Source organism: Myxine glutinosa, chromosome 5 (genome assembly GCF_964187855.1).
Source record: "Myxine glutinosa chromosome 5, kmMyxGlut1.1, whole genome shotgun sequence".
In the NCBI taxonomy this organism is placed as follows: Eukaryota; Metazoa; Chordata; class Myxini; order Myxiniformes; family Myxinidae; genus Myxine; species Myxine glutinosa.
In genome coordinates, this window is record NC_136265.1 from 206,753,940 (window position 1) to 206,773,685 (window position 19,746).

Sequence of the window (19,746 nt, forward strand, 5' to 3'; positions counted from 1 at the left end):
TGTCTTAGAGGACTTGGAGGTCTAAGCTGTCTTAGAGGACTTGGAGGTCTAAGCTGTCTAGCTTAGAGGTCGAAGCTGTCTTAGAGGACTTGGAGGTCCAAGCACAGACTTAGAGGTCGAAGCTGTCTTAGAGGACTTGGAGGTCTAAGCACAGACTTAGAGGTCGAAGCTGTCTTAGAGGACTTAGAGGTCTAAGCACAGACTTGGAGGTCTAAGCTGTCCAGCCTGGGTTCACATCCCGACCGAGCTAGAAACTGTCATTATAGTGTTTCACAGGCAAGGTGATTCATCATCGTGTGCGTGTCGTCCCTCAGATGGACGTTAAACAGGCATTCCTTGTGCTGGCATTAGTCAGTCGACATTAAATATCCCACAGTGTCCTTCACGAAGAGTAGGCGAGCCATCGCCGGCACCATGAGCAAGTTACAAAATTCCTGCCCGAACCAGCAGAGGGCGCTGCATCAGCGACACAGCCCTCAGCCAATGATGCTACCCCGCAGCCTTGTGCTGCATATTAACGATAACGAAGAATCATGCTAACATGTAGACAAAGGTCCACCAGGTAAGTGCTGTTTGAACCCGACTGCTGTGTCTGCAACATTCGCTGTCTTGTGCAAAAGTAATCTATATATTATGTAAAAGGAGCCGAGTCGACCACTTCCATCATGCTTCATTGTAAAGGGATCCTGCTGTCTTGCTTTAATTTTAAAAAATGGCACCGTTTGTGGGAATAAATCATCCATTTACTTGCTTGGAATAGTTGCAAACCTGAAAATCGATTTACTAGGAATTTTTTTCCCTTCGTTCCTGTGTGTTTCGTTCGCTACATAACGAAAAAGAAGAAAACTAGATGGTATTCATAGAATACTTACCCTGCGTAGTCAACTTGGTGTGAGCCAACTCTTCTGTTTTTGAACGTTTCTTTTTTTTTTATCCAATATGGCTGCCATACCACGTGAGCGATGACATCATAAATTTATATTCTCTAAATAATTGTTGCATAGATCACGCTCAATACATTTCAAACTGATCAGACTGTGTTATCCCTGTCGAATTATGACGTTATAATTATGTCACCAATGACGTCATCGTTAACAGCACCTATTCCCCATATGGAGTTATTTACAATGAGCCACGTTTAAAGTTTTAAAATGCTGACATGACACACACTTTACTTTACTGAAATGCAGACACAAATGTTATATTTTCGTCAAAAATCGTCGGAATTTCGCCAAATCTGTTTTGGTCGTGTGTTAATATTCCTCAGCGATTAACAAATCTGAAATCAGAATTTTATTTGAGGTCAAAATGACCCCGTGAGGTCGCTCCATACTTTGCCTGCTCATCATGTGCAGTGTGATAATTAATTCCATGCCCACGCTAGAAGACTCTTCTTCTTCATGCAATAACAACTTCTAGCTTCCAGACCGTACATCCAATCATCTTGAAATTTTGCACATATGTTACACTTCATTACATCTACTATAATATAAAGTTTCACATCGATCAATGAAGCGGTTCAAGAGTTATAATTTTTAAAATATTTTCGTTTAATTATTTTTTATCTACCAAACCACGTGACCTATCGCAAATTCCAAAAGGTGATTTTAGTAGACTGATAATATGCTGAACACATCTGTGAAGTTTCCCCTCGATAGGATCACAAATGAGGGAGGAGCTTGGTTTAAAAACTTTATGCTTAAAAACGTCATAACTCCAAAACCATGTGATGCATGACGTCATTCTCGCTGACTTTTTTTGTTCGTCATGGGTATGCGATTCTGCCTGCAAAGTTTGGCCTCGATCTGTTCAGTCGTTTAGGAGAAAATTGGATTTTAGTGGTTTTTCACTCAAAACAATATGGCGTCCGAACCACGTGACCTACGATGTCATTATAATTTTATTTCTGCATCAATTTATAAGAGATGCTCAAGAAATTTCATCCTGATGGGATAAAGTTTTTTACTTGTCGAATTATGACGGCGGCACCTATGACGTCATCATTCACATAGGTTATTCCGCATGGAGAGTACTTTGCAATGAGACCTGTCTCAATTATTTCTGTGCAGCGGTTTTTGAGATATAGAGGTGCAAAGTTTTTTGGTTTTTCCAAGATGGCGCCCATACCACGTGACCTGTGACGTCATAATCACTAAAATATTCTACAGGAGGAGTCCCTCCTATGGTGAAAATTTCATGTCAATCGGACCAACGGTTGCTGAGAATATGAATTTTTAAAATGCAGACACGCACGTACGTACGGACGGGCTCGAATGCTTAACCCTGCCTTTCGCTTCGTGAGCGCAGGGTAACAAGAAGCACATATAGCTATAGCCAATCTCATCAGCAGCTGAGTTTCTCTGTATAGCTATGCGGCTAACGCAAAAAAAACGTTTAAGCATGAAACTTGGCAGGGATGTTCTTATATGGATACTCTACGTGCAATTGATTATCCAACTCAAAATTAAACATGGCGGCCATCTTTTTCAAAATGGCTGCCAAAATTGCTAAAATGTGCCATAAACTTTTTCATATTGAATTTAGGACGTACGAGTGTCATTGCAAAAATCACAAGTTATTATCTATAAAAGTTTGTGAAAACTTTTCAATTTATCTTGGTAAAAGGAACATTTTAACTACCTCTTATAGATATGTTGTTCTATGATTTGTATTGATACTCCATATAAGAACATCACTACCAAATGTCATGCTTGTATCACAATATGAATGATTTGCCCTAATAATGGGTGTTAGCCGTCTAGCTAGTAATGCTTTGGGTTTGAAGAAGATCTGGGCGGGGTATTTCACCAAACAACCACAGGGAATAATAAAATGTTCGCTTCTTTTGATGTTTTGCCAAACTTATCAGTAGTAACAACCGGGAAGAAGGACCTTGTTCAGGAAGGTGACCACGAACCCAATAACCACTCTGACAGAACTACAGAGTTCCTGAGAAACTCCTCACTCCTGAGAAAGACGCACATGATAGCACGCATGGAGTTTTCAAAAAGGCACGTGAAAGATTCAGAGCATGAGGCAAAATATTCTGTGCTCTGATGAGACAAACATTGTACTGTTTGGCCTGAATGCAAAGTGCAACGTCTAGCGGAAACCGATTACAGCTCATCACCCGTCTAACAACATCCCTACTGTGGAGCATGGTTGTGGCAGCATCATGCTATGGGGATGATTTTCAGCAGCAGGGACTGGGAGACTTGTAAGGATAGAGGGAACAATGAATGGATCCATATACAGGCAAATCCTTGAGGAGAACCTAATTCAGACTGCAAAGGACTTTAGACTGCAGCGAAGATTTGCATTCCAACAGGCTAATGACCCCAAGCATACAGCCAAAGCAAAACTGGAATGGCTTCAGACCAAGAACGTGAAGGTCCTTGAGTGGCCCAGGCAAAACCCAGACTTCAATCCCATTGAGAATCTGTGGAAACACTTGAAGATTGACGTTCACAGACACTCCACATCCAACTTGATAGTGCATTTTTTTTTTTTTTTTTTTATACAAGATCGAGGCTCGTGAAAGAGCGAACATTAATCACACAGAAAGACAAACCGACACATAAAACATATAACATAGGGAGCGGTAGACAAGATGGGGAGAGAGGGGGAAGGACACAAACACAACATTTGAGAGCAGGGACCGAGAGACATGGAGACATCGAGAGATCTGAGAGAGGGCGAGGGCTTTGGTGGGGGGGGGGGGGGCATGGGAAGGGGGTGGTGGGAGAGGTATAAAACATATGGACACTGCCAGGACTTCCAGGAAAGAAGTTGGAATTTCAAACAAGGTGGATCTGGGGTGAATTAGCGGGGGTAGAAAAGATCAAGGTTTTGGATGGGGGAAGATAAGAGATGGTGGTGAACAGCTGTTTTAAAGACCTGGAGGGAGGAGTGGGATTGAAGGGAGTGAGGGAGTTTGTTCCAGAGGCGGGAGAAAAGAGGAATGAAAGAGTGAAGGTGAGCAGAGAGCCGAGATTTCGGCAGTTTAACCATCAGAGGGTTGCTGGCAGATCTTGTGCGACCTGTAGGAATATTTGGGGGACAGAGCACAGAGAGAGCTGGGGGTGCAAGGCCGGAGAGGAGTCGGTAGAAGACAGAAAGACCACCTACCTGCCTGCGGTGAGTGAGTGAAAGGCCCTCAGAGATAGCTTCATCGCGGGAGATTCCAATAATTCTGAAAGCTTTGGTTTCAACAGCGTGAAGCCGAGCTAGGTGTGAGGCAGGAGCACCGGCCCATAGGGGAGAACAGTATTCCATTGAGCTGCGGATGAAAGCCTTGTATGTGGTGAGGAGCTCAGGTGTGCCGAGGAAGGACTTCGCACGACGGAGGATGCCCAGTCGGCGACTGGCTTTGGAGGCCAGCTTGGAAATGTGGTTTTCCCAAGAAAGATCATGGCAGATAGTGAGACCCAAAATCTTGAGCGACAGAACTTCTTGGAGAGGATTGTTGAGAAAGTAGATGGGAGGGTTGTCCAGTCGATCTTTTCGGAGAGACATAGTAAGAGTGTGAGATTTGTCAGGATTGAAAGACATGTTCCACTTGTTTGACCAGTCTGTGATTTTGTCCAGGTCTTCAGAGAGTGAGGAGGCAGCAGACTGCCGATCTGAGGGAAGAGGAATGGAGCGGCAGAGAGTGGAGTCATCAGCAAAGAGATAGAGAGGATTTTCGAGAGAGTCAGCGAGATCATTGATGAAGACCAGAAAAAGCACGGGGCCCAGAACACTGCCTTGGGGAACTCCAGCCTGAACAGGAAGAGGAGATGAGAGAAACCCATTCAGGGCCACACGTTGACGACGACTAGAGAGGAAGTCCGCCAGCCATGCGTGGAGATTTCCATGGATACCAAAGGAGGAGAGTTTGGTGAGCAGAGCGGGGTGCCAGACCGTGTCGAAGGCACGTGATATGTCGAGGGAGACAGCTCTAATTTCCTGTTTGGCATTGAGGACCTCCATCCATTGTTGAGACAGCAGAAGCAGCATGTCCAGAGTAGAGTGACCTGGTCTGAAACCAAATTGATGATCAGAGATCAAGCCATTGGAGAAGAGGAAAGATTTCATATCCGAAGCAATGATGGATTCCATGACTTTGCTGATAATTGGGAGAAGGCTGATTGGTCTGTAGTTGCTAGGATCTGTTTTTGCACCTTTTTTGTGCAAAGCGGTGATGTTGGCTGATTTCCAAGCAGATGGCAGTTGACCTTGAGCAAAAGAGAGGGTGAAGAGAACAGCGAGAGGGTGAGATAGAGCAGCAGAGCAGGATTTTAGGACCCGTGGGCTGATGCCGTCGGGTCCAGTTGCAGAATCAGAGTCGAGGGTTGACAGAAACTTTTCCACCTTGTCAGGAGGAAAGGACACGGAGTCCAGGAGCAGCAGGGTACGACTGGGTATGGTGGGTACAGAGAGGGATGGGTTTGGGACACAAGATTTAGAGGCAAACACAGAGTTGAGGCATTCAGCTTTTTCACGTGCGGAGTCAGCTGTGTAGCCGTTTGAGGTAAGGGAGGGGATGGAGGGGGAACAAACACCAGAAACGGATTTGACCAGTCGCCACCAGGATTTGGAAGAGGGAGACAGATAAGAGAGTTCGGTCTTGAGAACAGAGAGATATTGTTTCCTGGCTCTCCTGAGGGTGGACACACACTTGTTTCGGGCTTTGTGAAAGGAAATGAGATTTCCTTCCGTTGGATTTGCTTTCCAGGAGACGAAGGCAAGTTGTTTCTGGGCAACAGCCTCACCACAAGATTCCGTGTACCATGGACGGGAGGAAGGGTATGACAACTGAAGACGAGATGGGATAAATCTGTGCATGAGAGAGAGCAATTTACTTTGGAAGAATTCCCAGGATGAGTTGATGTCAGAGGTGGTAGAGATGGGAGACCAGTCCAGATGATTGATGGCTGCTTGAAGACCGTGCCAGTTGGCCTGAGTGAAATGCCAGACTCGTCGACGCTGAGCAGGCTCCCTGAGGATGGTCAGAGAGATGTCCACTTTAACAAGGACATGATCAGATGATCCGATCGGAGCAGAAGAAGAGCAGCAGACATTTTCAGGGAAGTTAGTCATAACCAAGTCCAGAAGAGAAGATGTTCCGTTGACTGAGATCCGGGTCGGGAAATTGACAGATTGTGTCAGTCCCAGTGAGTCGCAGAAGTCTTTTGCTGAGGAGCCATGGCTGGTGAGAGAGGTACCCACACCCAGCCAACTGGCATGATGACAGTTGAAATCACCACATATGAGGAAGAGAGAGTTGGGATGAGTAGATAGAAGTTGGTCCATATCATCAGACAGCGAGATGTAGATGGAGTCATCACTGTTTGGTGGACGGTACAACACACATATGAACAAGAGGTGGGAGCGAAGGGGAAGCCGTAGCCAGAGGTATTCCTGGGGGTGAGGTGGAGAGAGTGCAGTGCAGGGCGAGTGAGGAAGAGAGTTTTTGATAAAGATAGCAACCCCGCCTCCAGGACGAGGCTCAAGTCTATCATACCGGAGGAGGGAGTAGCCCGGGAGAGATACTATGGAATCAGAGACATCATAAAGGAGGAAAGTTTCTGTTAAGCAGATCACGTCTGGTTTGACAGAAGCAACCTGTATGGAGAGATCAGTTAAGTTTGAACGAAGGCCCCGGATGTTTGAGGTCCATACCGTTAATGAAGAGGCAGGGGGAGCATCAGATACAGAACAGGGGGGAGGAGGGGTAGGGTAAGATGTGGAGGAGGTGGAAGAGGTAGGGAGAGCTGTTGAAGGTGTGTCAGAGATTTCAGAATAGCTCGGAGAAAGGGAAGGATGGGGCGGACAAAAGGTTTGATGGTGATTGGGTGAGCCACAATGAGGTGTTATTTGAGGAGGGGGAAGAGCGAGGCAGAAGGTTGGGGGAGATGGAGGTGAGAGTTTGAAGGGGGAAGAAGCGGGGAGGACGCTTTGAGGAGGGGGAGTGAGGGGGGAAATTGAGAAGCAATGAGGGTGGGGAGATTTGAAGGGGAGGGGGGAGTTTGGGAGGGAAGGGACAAGGGGAGGGATTTGAAAGGGATGGGATATGGGGGAGATTTGGAGGGGAGGGGTGAGGCAGGAGTCTGGGAGGGCGAGGGGGCGTCTTGGCGGGGAGGGGTGAGGGGGTAGTTTAGGAGGGAGGGGGCAAGGGGGGAGATTTGAAAGGGATGGGTGATGGGGAAGATTTGGAGGGGAGGGGTGATGGGGAAGATTTGGAGGGGAGGGGTTATGGGGAAGATTTGGAGGGGAGGGGTGAGATTGGATTTTTGAAAGTGTACGATTTATGGGAAACGAACATTTATTGCAAAATGAGTTTCTTGTGACCTTCGAGTTAAAAATACGTTTAAGGACGCTGGATGGAGGATGGAGTGCAGGAGAGTTTAGGGAATGTAGAAAAAAGGCACTATAGGAGATGGATATTTTTTTTGGGATGAATTGATTTGGTGAGCAAGTCGAAAGCAGCCTTTTAAAGAAGAAGAAGAAAAAGGTGTTATAAAATATGACGGAATACATAACTTGAGGGGAAAGTGTAAACATTGATGGTTAATGAGTGAAAACTATCTGGGGAAATGGGGGAGAAACACGTGGTCGAAGAACGAACGAACGAATAAGAATGAATAAACGAATGAGAACAGAGAAGGAAATGTTTTTTTTGTTTGTTTTGTTTTTTTTTGAGTTGAGATTTACACAAGGAAGTAGGCTATGGGTGAAAAGCCTGGGAATACAGAGAACGAAAGTTATTGGATCACAAACGACGGACCGCTGAGAAAAACAAAGCCTCAAGGTTGTACAGTGCACACTGTACAAGGCCTCAAGACACGACACGAATTAACACGATTTTCAATACAGGTATGAAAGATTTGCACCGAAAAATCTTCGTCGGGACACAATATACGTACAACACCATAAATAAATACAGTTTTAACGAAAATACAAATGGGAACAATCACTTAACTTCGATTTCAAATCGTTCGCGACGCGGCAAAGGCCTTGCTCGCGACAGGGCAAACAGACGATCAATTTATGAAAGATAAACACCGAGAAACAACCAAAGTTGCACACAATAACTTCACACACCGAAAGATAAATACAGTTTCGACAAAATACAATTGTGAACAGACTTAACTTCGAAAAACGTGGAGACCGTGTGGAGCTTCGAAAATCCCTGCCGCCGTCTCCAAGATCTCGCGAGATCGCATTAGCAAATCTTCAAGGAAGAATGGGAGAAGCTCCCCTAATCAAGATGTGCAAAGCTGATGCAGACACACCCAGGAAGACTCAAAGCTGTAATTGCTGCCAAAGGCACTTCTACAAAGTATTGACTCAGGGGGTTGAATACTTACGTAAGTTAGATATTTCTTTATTTCATTGTGAATTATTTTGTAAACATTCCTAAAAAAAAATTCCACTTTGACTTTATGGGGTATTATGTGTAGATTAGTGAAAGAAATCTCAATTTAATCCATTTCATATTCAGGCTGGAACACAACAAAATGTGAAAAAGTCAAGGGGTGTGATTACTTTCTGAAGGCACAGCACATGTGGGGTGTGAATACTTTCTGAAGGCACTGCACATGTAACCCCTGGTCATCGTGACATTGGGAACGCAGTTTCAAATCCCATACACCATGTGTTTGTCCATTGTATACCAATGTTCTTGTACTCGTAATTGATGTTAAAGTAAAGGTTGGCAACATATCTTACAGTTGTCTAACCTGGGTTTGAATCTCGATCCAACTGTAAACTATCATCTTGGTGTTTCACATGCAGGGCGATTCAATGTAAAGTTTGCCTGCAATGGATGTTGGTCCAAGTTAAAGATCCCACGGTGACTTTCTTGAAGAGTATGTGGGTCATCGCCGGAACTCTGAATAAATTAAAAATTCCTGCCAGGCAAATATCAGGCGTGACCAGTGGGTTCATGAAAGATTAGGGCAAAAAGCATTAACCAGCCAATCCACGAGGTTGGGAATAGTTGGAGCCATTAAAGAATAGTACTTTGTGTTAATGTCCACCAACTAATGCTTTTTACCTGTGATGTGTGTCTACAAGAGCTCCGTGTGGTTGTTGTGGTTCTTGTTGGGGCTCGATTTTTGAAATGTGCACCCATTGGTCTGACAACTGCCGGACCCCACCGACATTTGTCGCTTGACTCCACCCACCATGGCACCCAGAAGAAATAATATGGCTACCATCTTGGTTTTCTGGCCGGCCTAAGGCATCAGGCCCAAAGGCCTCTGCTGATTATACACAGACCGGGTTTGTTGCATTAGACGTCTTCAGGTGTTACGTAATATCTTCGAGGTGTGTGATCTTGCATTATAGGGGCTTTGCTACCTTCCAGAAGACCCAGTTGGGTCCAGATGGACGGATACAGGCCTGACAGAGGAGGGAATTTTTTTTTTTTGTGCTGTAGGTTGTGACCACACTCTGGTCATTCTTGTTTTTTAATGTCCATAAACTTTAAAAAAACAAAATTTTTATACTAAAAGCAACTGTATCAATTTCCTGGGGAGTATGTTTGAAACAAACTGCTATGTAGCAAATGCAAGTTCCTGACGACAGTTACTGCTGCTCTGAAAGGTTATCTCTACCTGCTTGGTCTCATCCAAGGCAAAAGGTGTTTGCTTTTGCTTAGATCTACAGAGATCACGGCTCAATTCATGTCGATATGAAACTCCCAAAAATCCAAGCTCACTGCTCCTCTCCGCTCTGACTCCCCTTGCATTTACAGAACCTCCTTCCTCCGTCTGTTCAATTCCACTCTTCCCAATTCCAACTGCCTTCCTGTTGGTAGTACACCACCATCTAGGTCATCCATACCTGTTCAAGGCCTACATACACTACTGGTCAAATGTTTTAGAACACCTCAATTTTTCCAGTTTTTATTGAAATTTAAGCAATTCAAGCAATTCAAGTCCAGTGAATAACCTGAAATGGTACACAGGTAAGCAGTAAACTGCTCGAGGTTTAAAAAAAGTTTAGGTTAGCAAAAACAGGAAAATAATGTAAATTGCAGTTATATTGTAAAAAAAAAAGGCCTTCTTCAAGGAACAAGTAATGGGTTAACAACTTACAGCTGTTCTGCAGCAATGTAAGTAAATTAAGCCTTGAAAGTTGATGCAAACAATTCCTACAGGTGTCCCAACCTCTGCTGATTACTTGATTACAAACCCCCTGTCTGTATAAAAGCAGTATTGGAACAGACTGTTATTACACCCTCTGAAGCATTATTTGGACAATATTGCACTGCAGGAAGTAGTATATTGGAAACTGGAGGAAACTCTGACAGGAAGACATCTGGCAGACCCAAAGCCACAACAGAATCTGAAGACAAGTTTCTGAGAGTCAACAGCTTGCGTGATAGGCGGCTCACAGGAAAACAGCTTCAAGCACAGCTTAACACTGGTCGAAGTAAGCAAGTTGCAGTTTCAACTGTGAAGAGAAGACTTCGTGCTGCAGGTTTGACAGGTCGAGTGGCAGTAAGAAAGCCATTACGAAGATGGCAAAATAAGAAAAAGAGGCTTGCTTGGGTCATGGAGCACCGCCAGTGGACTACTGAAGACTGGAAGAAGGTCTTATGGACCGATGAATCAAAATTTGAAATCTTTGGTTCATCACGCGGGGTTTTTGTACACCGTCGAGTAGGCGAAAGGATGGTTCCTCAGTGTGTGACACCAACTGTCAAACATGGAGGAGGAAGCGTGATGGTCTGGGGCTCTTTTGCTGCATCCAGAGTCGGCGACTTGCACAGAGTGACTGGCACCCTGAACCAGAAGGGCTACCACAGCATTTTGCAGCGCCATGCAATACCCTCTGGTATACGCCTAGTTGGTCACGGGTTCATCCTACAGCAAGATAATGACCCTAAACACACCTCCAGGCTATGTGAAAACTACCTTTTAGAACAAGACGGTAGGCTTCAAATCATGGAATGGCCAGCACAGTCTCCAGACTTAAACCCCATCGAGCTGGTTTGGGATGAATTGGACAGAAGGGTGAAAGCAAAGCAACCTACAAGTGCAACACATTTGTGGGAACTTCTGCAACAGTGTTGGGCAGGGGAGGGGAGGAGTAGGGTAAGATGAAGGATGAGAGGGGGAGGTAGGGAGAGCAGTTGTTAGTGTGTCAGCGATTGCAGAAGAGTTCCAAGAAAGGGAAGGATGAGGAGGATGAAAGGTTTGAAGGTGAAGGGATGAGGCACAGTGAGGGGTTGTTTGAGGGGGGCAGAGGAAAGAAGAAGGTTGGGGGGGGGTGGAGGTATGAGATAGAAGGGAGACGAAGTGGGGAGGAGGCAGCTTTGAGGAGGAGGGGGGAGGAGGGAGAATTGGAGAGGAATGGTATGGGGGGAGATTTGAATGGGAGGGGTTGGGGGGGAGTTTTGAAGGGGAGGAGTGAGGGGGGAGTTTAGGAGGGGAAGGGCAAGGGGGGAGTTCAGGAGTGGAAGGGCAAGGGGGGAGTTCAGGAGTGGAGGGGCAGGGGGGGAGTTTAAGAGTGGCGGGGCAAGGGGGGAGTTTAGGAGCGTAGGTGCAAGGGGAGGGATTTGGATGGGAGGGGCAAGAGGGGAGTTTAGAAAGTGGATGATTAATGAAAGACGAACATTGAAAACAAATTGGGTTTGTTGTGATTTTCAAGTTAGCAATCCGGTTCAGAATGATGGAGGAGGGATGGAATGAATGTGAATTTAGACCATGTAGTGAGGGAGACGTATAAGATATTGAATTTCTTTTTTTTGAGGTGGAATGAGTTGGAGAGGAAATTGAGAAAAGCCTTTTAAATAGGAAGAAAAACAGCGTGTTGTAAAATACCACTGAGTAAAACACTGAAGGGGAAAGGTTATACATATTTAAATAATATTTAAACAGAACCGTGAACAATCTTATGTGCACAAAAATACCAACGGGGGGAGAGCCGAGAGGGACCACCACGAGTCACGTGAAGGGCAAACGGTGGATGGCAAGGAGTTAATGGGGGCGGGGCGAACAGCACACCTGGACAGAAAATACAGGATGAGTCAACAGTACACGTGGAGAAAGGAAAATAAATGTTTTTGGTTTTTTTTTTTTTGTGTGGTTTTTGGGGGTGGGGGGGGGGAGGTGGGGATTTAGAACGTTAGACAGAGTATTATGTTCGGGGTAGAAGGGAAAAACTAAGAGCCAAGCAAAACACGATTAAGATAACAAACACCGACGGGGGTACAACTACAAGGCCGCACACGAGGAGCAGAACACGATTAAATAATTACAAGTTACAGGAAATTCAAACCAAAAGTAACTATAATCAAAACAATAACGCATGGATGATAAAATAACGAGTTGAAATTTGACAATCTATCTGGGGAAATGGGGGAGAAACACGTGGTCGAAGAACGAACGAACGAACGAATAAGAATGAATAAACGAATGAGAACAGAGAAGGAAATGTTTTTTTTTTGGATTTTTTTGAGTTGTGATTTACACAAGGAAGAGGGCTATGGGGTGAAAAGATTGGGAAAACAGAGAACGAAAGTTATTGGATCACAAAAACACGGACCGCTGAGAGAAAAACAAAGCCTCAAGGTTGTACAGTACTGTACAACTACAAGGCCTCAAAACACGACCCGAATTAACACGATTTTCAATACAGGTATGAAAGATTTGCACCGAAAATCTTCGTCGGGAGACAATATATACACCATAAAATAAATAGTTATAACGAAAATACAAATGGGAACAATTACTTAACTTCGATTTCGATGGATAGCATGGAGAGCTGAGAATAAACGAACCCTCGCCAGCAAGACCGGAAACGGAAGCTCTGGAAGAGGATTATTTTTTACCTGCTATTACATTTTACCTGCTGTAAATCTCTTACATTTGCAAGTTTGAGGTAGATTTTAAAAATAAATCTTACGGTTCATTCAAAAAGCGAATTCAAATAATATTCCATGGACGTCCACAAGGTTATTCAAGTTGTGCTCCTGCTCCACTGCACAGAGTCGGTAAGAATACAATTAAGAGCTAGTGTTGCTGGTGAAGGTTAGTGTCGACCTGCGTCGGATCGATGGACGAAATCAACAGGACGTTGCCATCCGCCGTGGGAAGCGAGGAGAAGCTGATGTTGAAGGTTTTCGCTCCGATGAAGCGTTAACGCCCGAAACGTCAACTTCTTGCTTCCCACGGCGGTTGGCCTACCTCGATCAACGTCCTGTCCATTTAATCCTCGGTAAGAATGGTTTAGTCTTGGTCTACATCCAAAAGTGCTGCTCACACATGTCGTTGGCATTGTCGGTATCAGAATACAGCATCCTTACAACTGGGATGCAGAACCGACTCAGCCATTTTGCTTCCCAGAATCCCCGATGCACATTCCCTCTTCCGCTCCGCCACCATTTACTCGATTGCTATTTGTTAAGCTACGGGTGTGCTTTAAAAGCAACAGCCGCATCAGAACTGAAACTTAGATATTTGGGAAAAAGGAAAAACAGAAAATAAAATCCCCCAAAAAACCAGACAATGTCCCAAAAATGAAATCCGGCTGTAGGATTTTACATCTAAAGCAACAACCGAGCCCCTTGCTCTTGCTTTGAAGACCATTTTGAGAGCACACAGTTTAATTCGCCCCACAATCCCCATTATAATCTCATTCATGAGATTTCCTTCAAAGCAACCGAGATACTAAAAACAGAAACTGGTGGCTTTTGCTTCGAGGAAACAGAAACGACAGATAAAGGGGGCAGAGAGGTGCCGCCATGGACGTCAATGGCCGAATCTACGCTGCATGTACAATTCCTCGGATACGGTGTAGCCCAACCTCTCGTAGAAAGACGAGATCGCAGGTTTGCATTCGAGGGTAACTTTGTAACATCCCAGTCTCTCTGCTAGGAGGGTGAGCGTTGAGACAAGCCTGAAAAAGAAGAGAACAGGAAGGAGAGTGGAAAACCTGGCCTGGTCTAGCACCGGCATCCTTTGCTCTTTCAAAGCAAGGTGTGTGCAGATTTACCAGCCAAATCCTAAGGTATCGGAAACTTACAATTTGCCCAGTCCCTTGCCACGTACTGAGCTGCACACCACCACGTCCTCGACTCGACCACGCTGGGCAAAGCATGCACGCACACCGAGTCAGATGATAGTTCAAAATAGTCTATGGACAATTATTGCCAACACACACAGGAGGTATGGACATGCAGGAGTTGGAAATGCAAGGATTCACCCCCAACGTTTATAAGTAGCGAATCATGAGCTTGGTACAGAATGTCTATGAAAAAAACTCATATTATTCCCCCAAAAGAACAAGGATCCCCGTACCGGATATTCTCACCGTTGTGCAGGCGTGAATAAACTTCCGCTCAAGTATCAGCAATGCAGTGGCCACCACACTCCCATTATCCGTGTCTTCTACAACAACCACGTAGTGGTTCCCCAACCGTTTCATTTCCTCAAACCTGTCTGCAATCATTCAAAATAGATTCTTCTGAACTTGAGTAAGAAAAGGAAACAAACAAACAAACAACAACTGCATGAGGAACGACTACAGGACAAACGAACAATTCAAACTGAAAGGGAGAAAGTTAAAAACAAAGGGCAAATCCCGATTTCACAAAGTCATATGTTTTCACCCGTGTCCGTCTGTCTGTCTGTCTGTCTGTCTGTCTGCGAGCAGGATGTCGCGAAAAGTTGTAGACGGATTCAGCCAAAATTTGGTGGACATTTTGGGTGTGTGATAAGGACGAATTGATTAGATTTTAGTGAAGATCTGGATCCGGATACTAGAATTTATAAATTGGTTCTTCAACAATGAGAGTTCGGGCCAAAAACGACATACAGCAGGATATCTGAAATAGAAATCGCACCAGTGTCCGAAGTAAGTGGAGCAATTTGGCAGTGCGTGTGCAATCCATGCAAGTTACAAGACATCTAGATGTTTACAACTTTAGAACCCTTTAGAAATTACCCTTTAGAACCCAATACCATTTACCCATTAGAACCCTTTAGAATTACCCTTTAGAATCACCCTTTAGAACCCATTACCATTTACGCATTAGAACCCTTTAGAATTACCCTTTAGAACCCATTACCATTTACTCATTAGAACCCTTTCAAATTACCCTTTAGAACCTATTACCATTTATCCATTAGAACCCTTTAGAATAATCCTTTAGAACCTATTACCATTTACCCATTATAACCCTTTAGAATTATCCTTTCGAACCCATTACCATTTACCCATAAGAACCCTTTAGAATTATCCTTTAGAACCCATTAGAACTACCCTTTAGAACCCTCTAGAATTACACTTTAGAACCCTTTAGATTGAAACACGGTGGGTTAGAAAGGTTCTTCTTCTTCATTATTGTCAGACGGATGGAAGGACATAGCGAAATAGTGAAGCGGCTTCACAGCTTAAAAAATATGGGCAGATTCGGACGAAACCTGGTGGACAGGTCTGCTATGTGACGAGGACGAATATGATTCGATGTTGGTGGTGAAGATCCAGATCCGGATGGCATTTCCTAACAAGGAATTTCCACCCTCCCCTTTTACTCAATGTTGAAGAATCACGAAAAAATTCTCTGATCCAGATCCGGATTCATATCTTCAGCAAAACGGAATCAGTTCTTCCTTGTCACACACCAAACCTGTCCACCAATTTCTGTCCAAATTCAGACAACTTTTTGAGATATCGTGCTATATATCGTTTCTTTTTATCTCTCAATGGTGAAGAATCATTTAAATTCTCACATTCAGACCCGGATCCGGATCTTCACCGAAATCGAATCAATTCGTCCTCGTCGCACACCCAACCTCCACACCAAATTTTGTCCGAATCCGTCCACAATTTTTTGTTAGATATCCTGTTCACAAAAAAAAAGACAGACAGGGGTGAAAACACAACCTCCATCTACCTTCGGTGGTGGAGGTAAACAAACCATTATTGTGAAAATAAGGAGAACACAAATAAATAAATAAATAAATAATTTTTAGCTGTTTTTATTTATTTATTTTTTGTAAAGTTTAGTTTGCAAAGCGGATACGTACACGCATTGCATTTTGGGAAGCTTTCTAGTTATCTATTGTTATATAATCGATTTCAAAGGATTCCTACATGTTGCGTTGCTCAATTCTGCGAAAACAGCAACTTCATGGGGAACATATTGTTACAGATCGCGGTTAGATGTTATTTCGACCGAGCGGTGGTGTATTACCGCGACCTAACAGTTATTCCCCGACTAGACCCCGATTCCACCCAGACGTTGACCAAATCGCGCTATGCTAAATCAATGATGGAAAGGACACAACGACTGGGATAGATGAAACGACGCAAGGGGTACAGTTCTCAAGACCTCCGGAGGAGGATATAATTACAGTGGTGGAGAAAAGGGGTAGCTTACAAGGTAGTGAGGTAAAGGCACAGAAGAGATAGGCACTTAAATACAATCTTATCTTAGCCCAGACAGACCACAGACAAACGGAACAAGGCTGACTTACACAGGGATTGATGGCAGGGAAGGACAGGTAGTTCGATAGCACAAGGTGCACCTTGGCTCGGGGACAGGATCAAGCACGGTCCAAGAGATGCAGGGAGGCCTCACAGCGCTCGGAGGTGGCGTCTTTCTTTCTCCAAGCTCAGCGCGCATCTGACGTCACCTCCCTCTTCCTGCGCATGCTCAGCGGGGAGTGACACACCCTCGGCTGGTTGGCTCCGCCCCAGATGGGACCGGTCCGCCGCTTCCATTGGGTGCGGGGGTTACCGGGCTCCGCCCTTGACGAGGAGCTGACAGGGAGCCCCTATTTGGTAACCCCGTCGAGCACATGTTCGATGGCGGCTCGCTGGGAAGGCCTCATGCCCTCCCAACACCCCCTACCAACCAAGCCGGAGTGAGGACGCGCACTCCCTGTGCACGCCGCCGCCGTTGCTGTTGTAGTTGTTGCTGAACCGTGAGGAAGAGCTGCGGGGAGGTATTGGGAGGTCCTAAACTTCCTAACGGTGCCATACAATCACATTCTGGTGCAACGAAGGGTCAGAATTAATGGAAACGAGTCCTTAACTGACATAGACTAAGAATAACTAGCAAGATGTCCTATAGTTGTCTTACATGAGATGCGGTGAACCTGGGCACGACATTTAATGGGGGAAATAGGGGGAGGTCGGGTCTACAGAGTGTTGTTTACAGAAAATGGGACTAGGGAATGGGGGATTGGGGATAGTTGGGAAGTATTGAGGAAATAGGTGAATATTTACAAGCGGATATGGATGGATGCAAATCCCATATCCGCAACATTGCACCCTTCTCTACCTCGGGGCGTCCCGACCCGATAAATTTTTACCTACTTTAGTGTGGCACTCAGATGTAGTTCCCTCTACTATTAACTCAACCCTGAGTGCGACAGTTTTACAGATGTTCACAAATGAGTAAATATGTCCCCCTGCGACGTTGCACCCTTCTCCTAACAGAAACACACCCACAGGATAACCGAATCGCGGAAAGCATCCTCCAACTAAACATACAGCCGGTAGGGAGCATCATTTATACAAGACTGATATTTACACTACGATCCAGGACCTGTTCTTTGAGGAACACATGCAGATGTTATGCATAGAGAGAGCACGCATGCCAGCATCGATACACCAACCCACAAGTGCCCTGTGGCCCTACGGCCTTTAATAATGTGCAGAGCACCCCGTCCAAGCACCAAAAGCACCACCCCATTATGCACAGTCAGCACCATCCGGTGCACCAATAAAGTGTTCAATAATAAATGCACAATCAAGTGTCCATGGTCACCGGTGGTGTCGCAGCCGGCCGATGTTCTGCTGCTGGTCTTGCCTTCATGGAGTGCACTTGGCCTTCTGGCTTCTTTAGAAATAAAGAAAGGCGCCAACCGCGTCCATTTCTAAATTGTGGCCGTCAGGGGGGCCAACTAAAAGTGGTTCACCTGTATGGCATAGGTGCCACGTTGACCCAGGTCCATCAACGGGTGGTGCTTGCCCGCAAAAGAACTGCGGTCCATATGGTGTATCGATCCAGGCAGCAAGCAGCGGAAGTACAGGCCCACAACTGCAGAGCCAGCACCTCTCTCTCCTCTCTCTCTGCCCCAAAGCCAGATCCTTGGAGGTGGGAGACAAAAGAAGACAAGTGAGTAAGGTGGTAAGGGCGCAAAAGTGCACGCAATACTAGGTAATGCACACTGGGGGCACATGGGAACCAGGTGAGACAGGTACGTTCCTACCGTACGCCCCCCCCCCCCCACCAGGTAACCTACATTGCCCCTCCCTTACCCCTTACTGTATCCACAAAACACAACACTACCCATAAACATCTACTTTACACATCAACAAACGTCCCTACTGTCTTCCCCGTTCCTCCCATAAACCAAATTCGTCTTCTCTCCCTCCTAACCAATCAAATTTGCCATTTCCAACTCTCATCAAAATTTGCCATCTCCAACTCAACATCAAAATTTGCCATCACCAATTCATCATCAGTCCCTCCCAAGGAGGGAGAGATGGAATCACCCCAATGTCTCATCCACGTCGTGATGCGTCTCACAAATCCACACAGCAATTCTCCCTTCCTGCAACACAGAACAAAGGAACACAGGTGTGGAGACATCATCATCTCAGGTAAGTGGCTGCGTATGGTGCGACAGGTTCATCAATCCTAACTATTTCCTAAATGACTTTAACAACTTTACATTACCCGGGGTCTTTCCCTGCCAATCCATTGGCCAACTTACACTATGGGTTCTAAAAACCAATTCCCATTGACCAAACTGTGGTGCTTCTCAAGTTGGGGTCTCACTCCCCCGATTCATCACTCGGTGCCCCCGCACAATTTCGGTGGCTGGGTCGTGTGACGCTCCCAGCTGGTCCGCCCACCTGCACACCTCCACCACTGTTGTTGCCTACCGAGCTCACCTGCTCCTCACCCTAACCTAACTAACTGGGGAAGGCCCTCTCGCACTCTCACCCCCTCAGTGCCCTCTCTGGCACGGGCTGCCCGATCCACACCCGGGATCCTCAGGCACCCACTGACACTAACGGCTCCCAGAGCCCACCTGCGGCCTCACCTGGCCGACATCTAACAGTGGCGGAGTGCCAAACCATTCACACTCATACTAACAGGCCACACGACCAGCCAATTTCACCACACCAATGCACCCATCCACAATACCATCCTGCAACCGCACCACAAATGCCAATATCCAACCACAATTTACCTATACCTTCCAACTATTCTTTAAACTACCCTCCCCGGGTACTCGTGAAAAGGGGTCCACTCTTCCCCCATCCACACCTTCGCACCATGCACACCACTCCGTACCACTTACTCCAACTCTCTCCACACCACTCATTCTCTGCTCCATATATTCCACACACCTGCACTTGCACACCTGTGCTCTCATACTTGGTGCCGCCTGCACCCTTCTCTCCCCCAAGCGCATTCGCGCTGATCCACAACACTCACTACTCATACACTGCTCCACACACCTGTCCAGTTCTCACACAGCATCATCTCATCTAACTACTCCCCTCTGAAACTTGCGCTTCCCAGTCGTCCCTTTAAGCTATTGCGCTCCCTCGTCATTATCATCCACTCTAATCTACCTGCGTCCCCTCTACAGGTATCCTTGTCACTAACTAACCTTAACGTTACCTAATGTCATCTTCGCTAGATCCCTACACACAATATCCTAACCCACCCGGGCTAGTTTTCACTGCCATACACCCCATAATCTATAGCGCATTTGCCCCCAT

The 19,746-nt window shown here is 45.7% G+C and overlaps 1 protein-coding gene across 2 annotated transcripts in view; it reads right to left on the reverse strand.

Annotated features, from left to right (window-relative positions):
* Positions 1 to 13,582: 13,582 nt before the first annotated feature.
* The window catches only part of GNPNAT1 (glucosamine-phosphate N-acetyltransferase 1), a 56,659-nt gene continuing 50,495 nt past the window's right edge, over positions 13,583 to 19,746 (reverse strand). The window contains exons 4-6 of one of the 2 annotated variants that reach the window (XM_068115017.2): positions 14,308 to 14,435; positions 14,020 to 14,081; positions 13,583 to 13,893 (exon numbers count right to left, since the gene is read on the reverse strand). In XM_068115017.2, the coding sequence (XP_067971118.2) occupies positions 13,746 to 13,893; positions 14,020 to 14,081; positions 14,308 to 14,435 (338 nt within the window). In that variant the 3' untranslated portion in view covers positions 13,583 to 13,745. Of the gene's footprint in view, positions 13,894 to 14,019; positions 14,082 to 14,294; positions 14,436 to 19,746 lie in introns of both variants that reach the window. The other variant, XM_078779403.1, reaches the window with a different exon arrangement.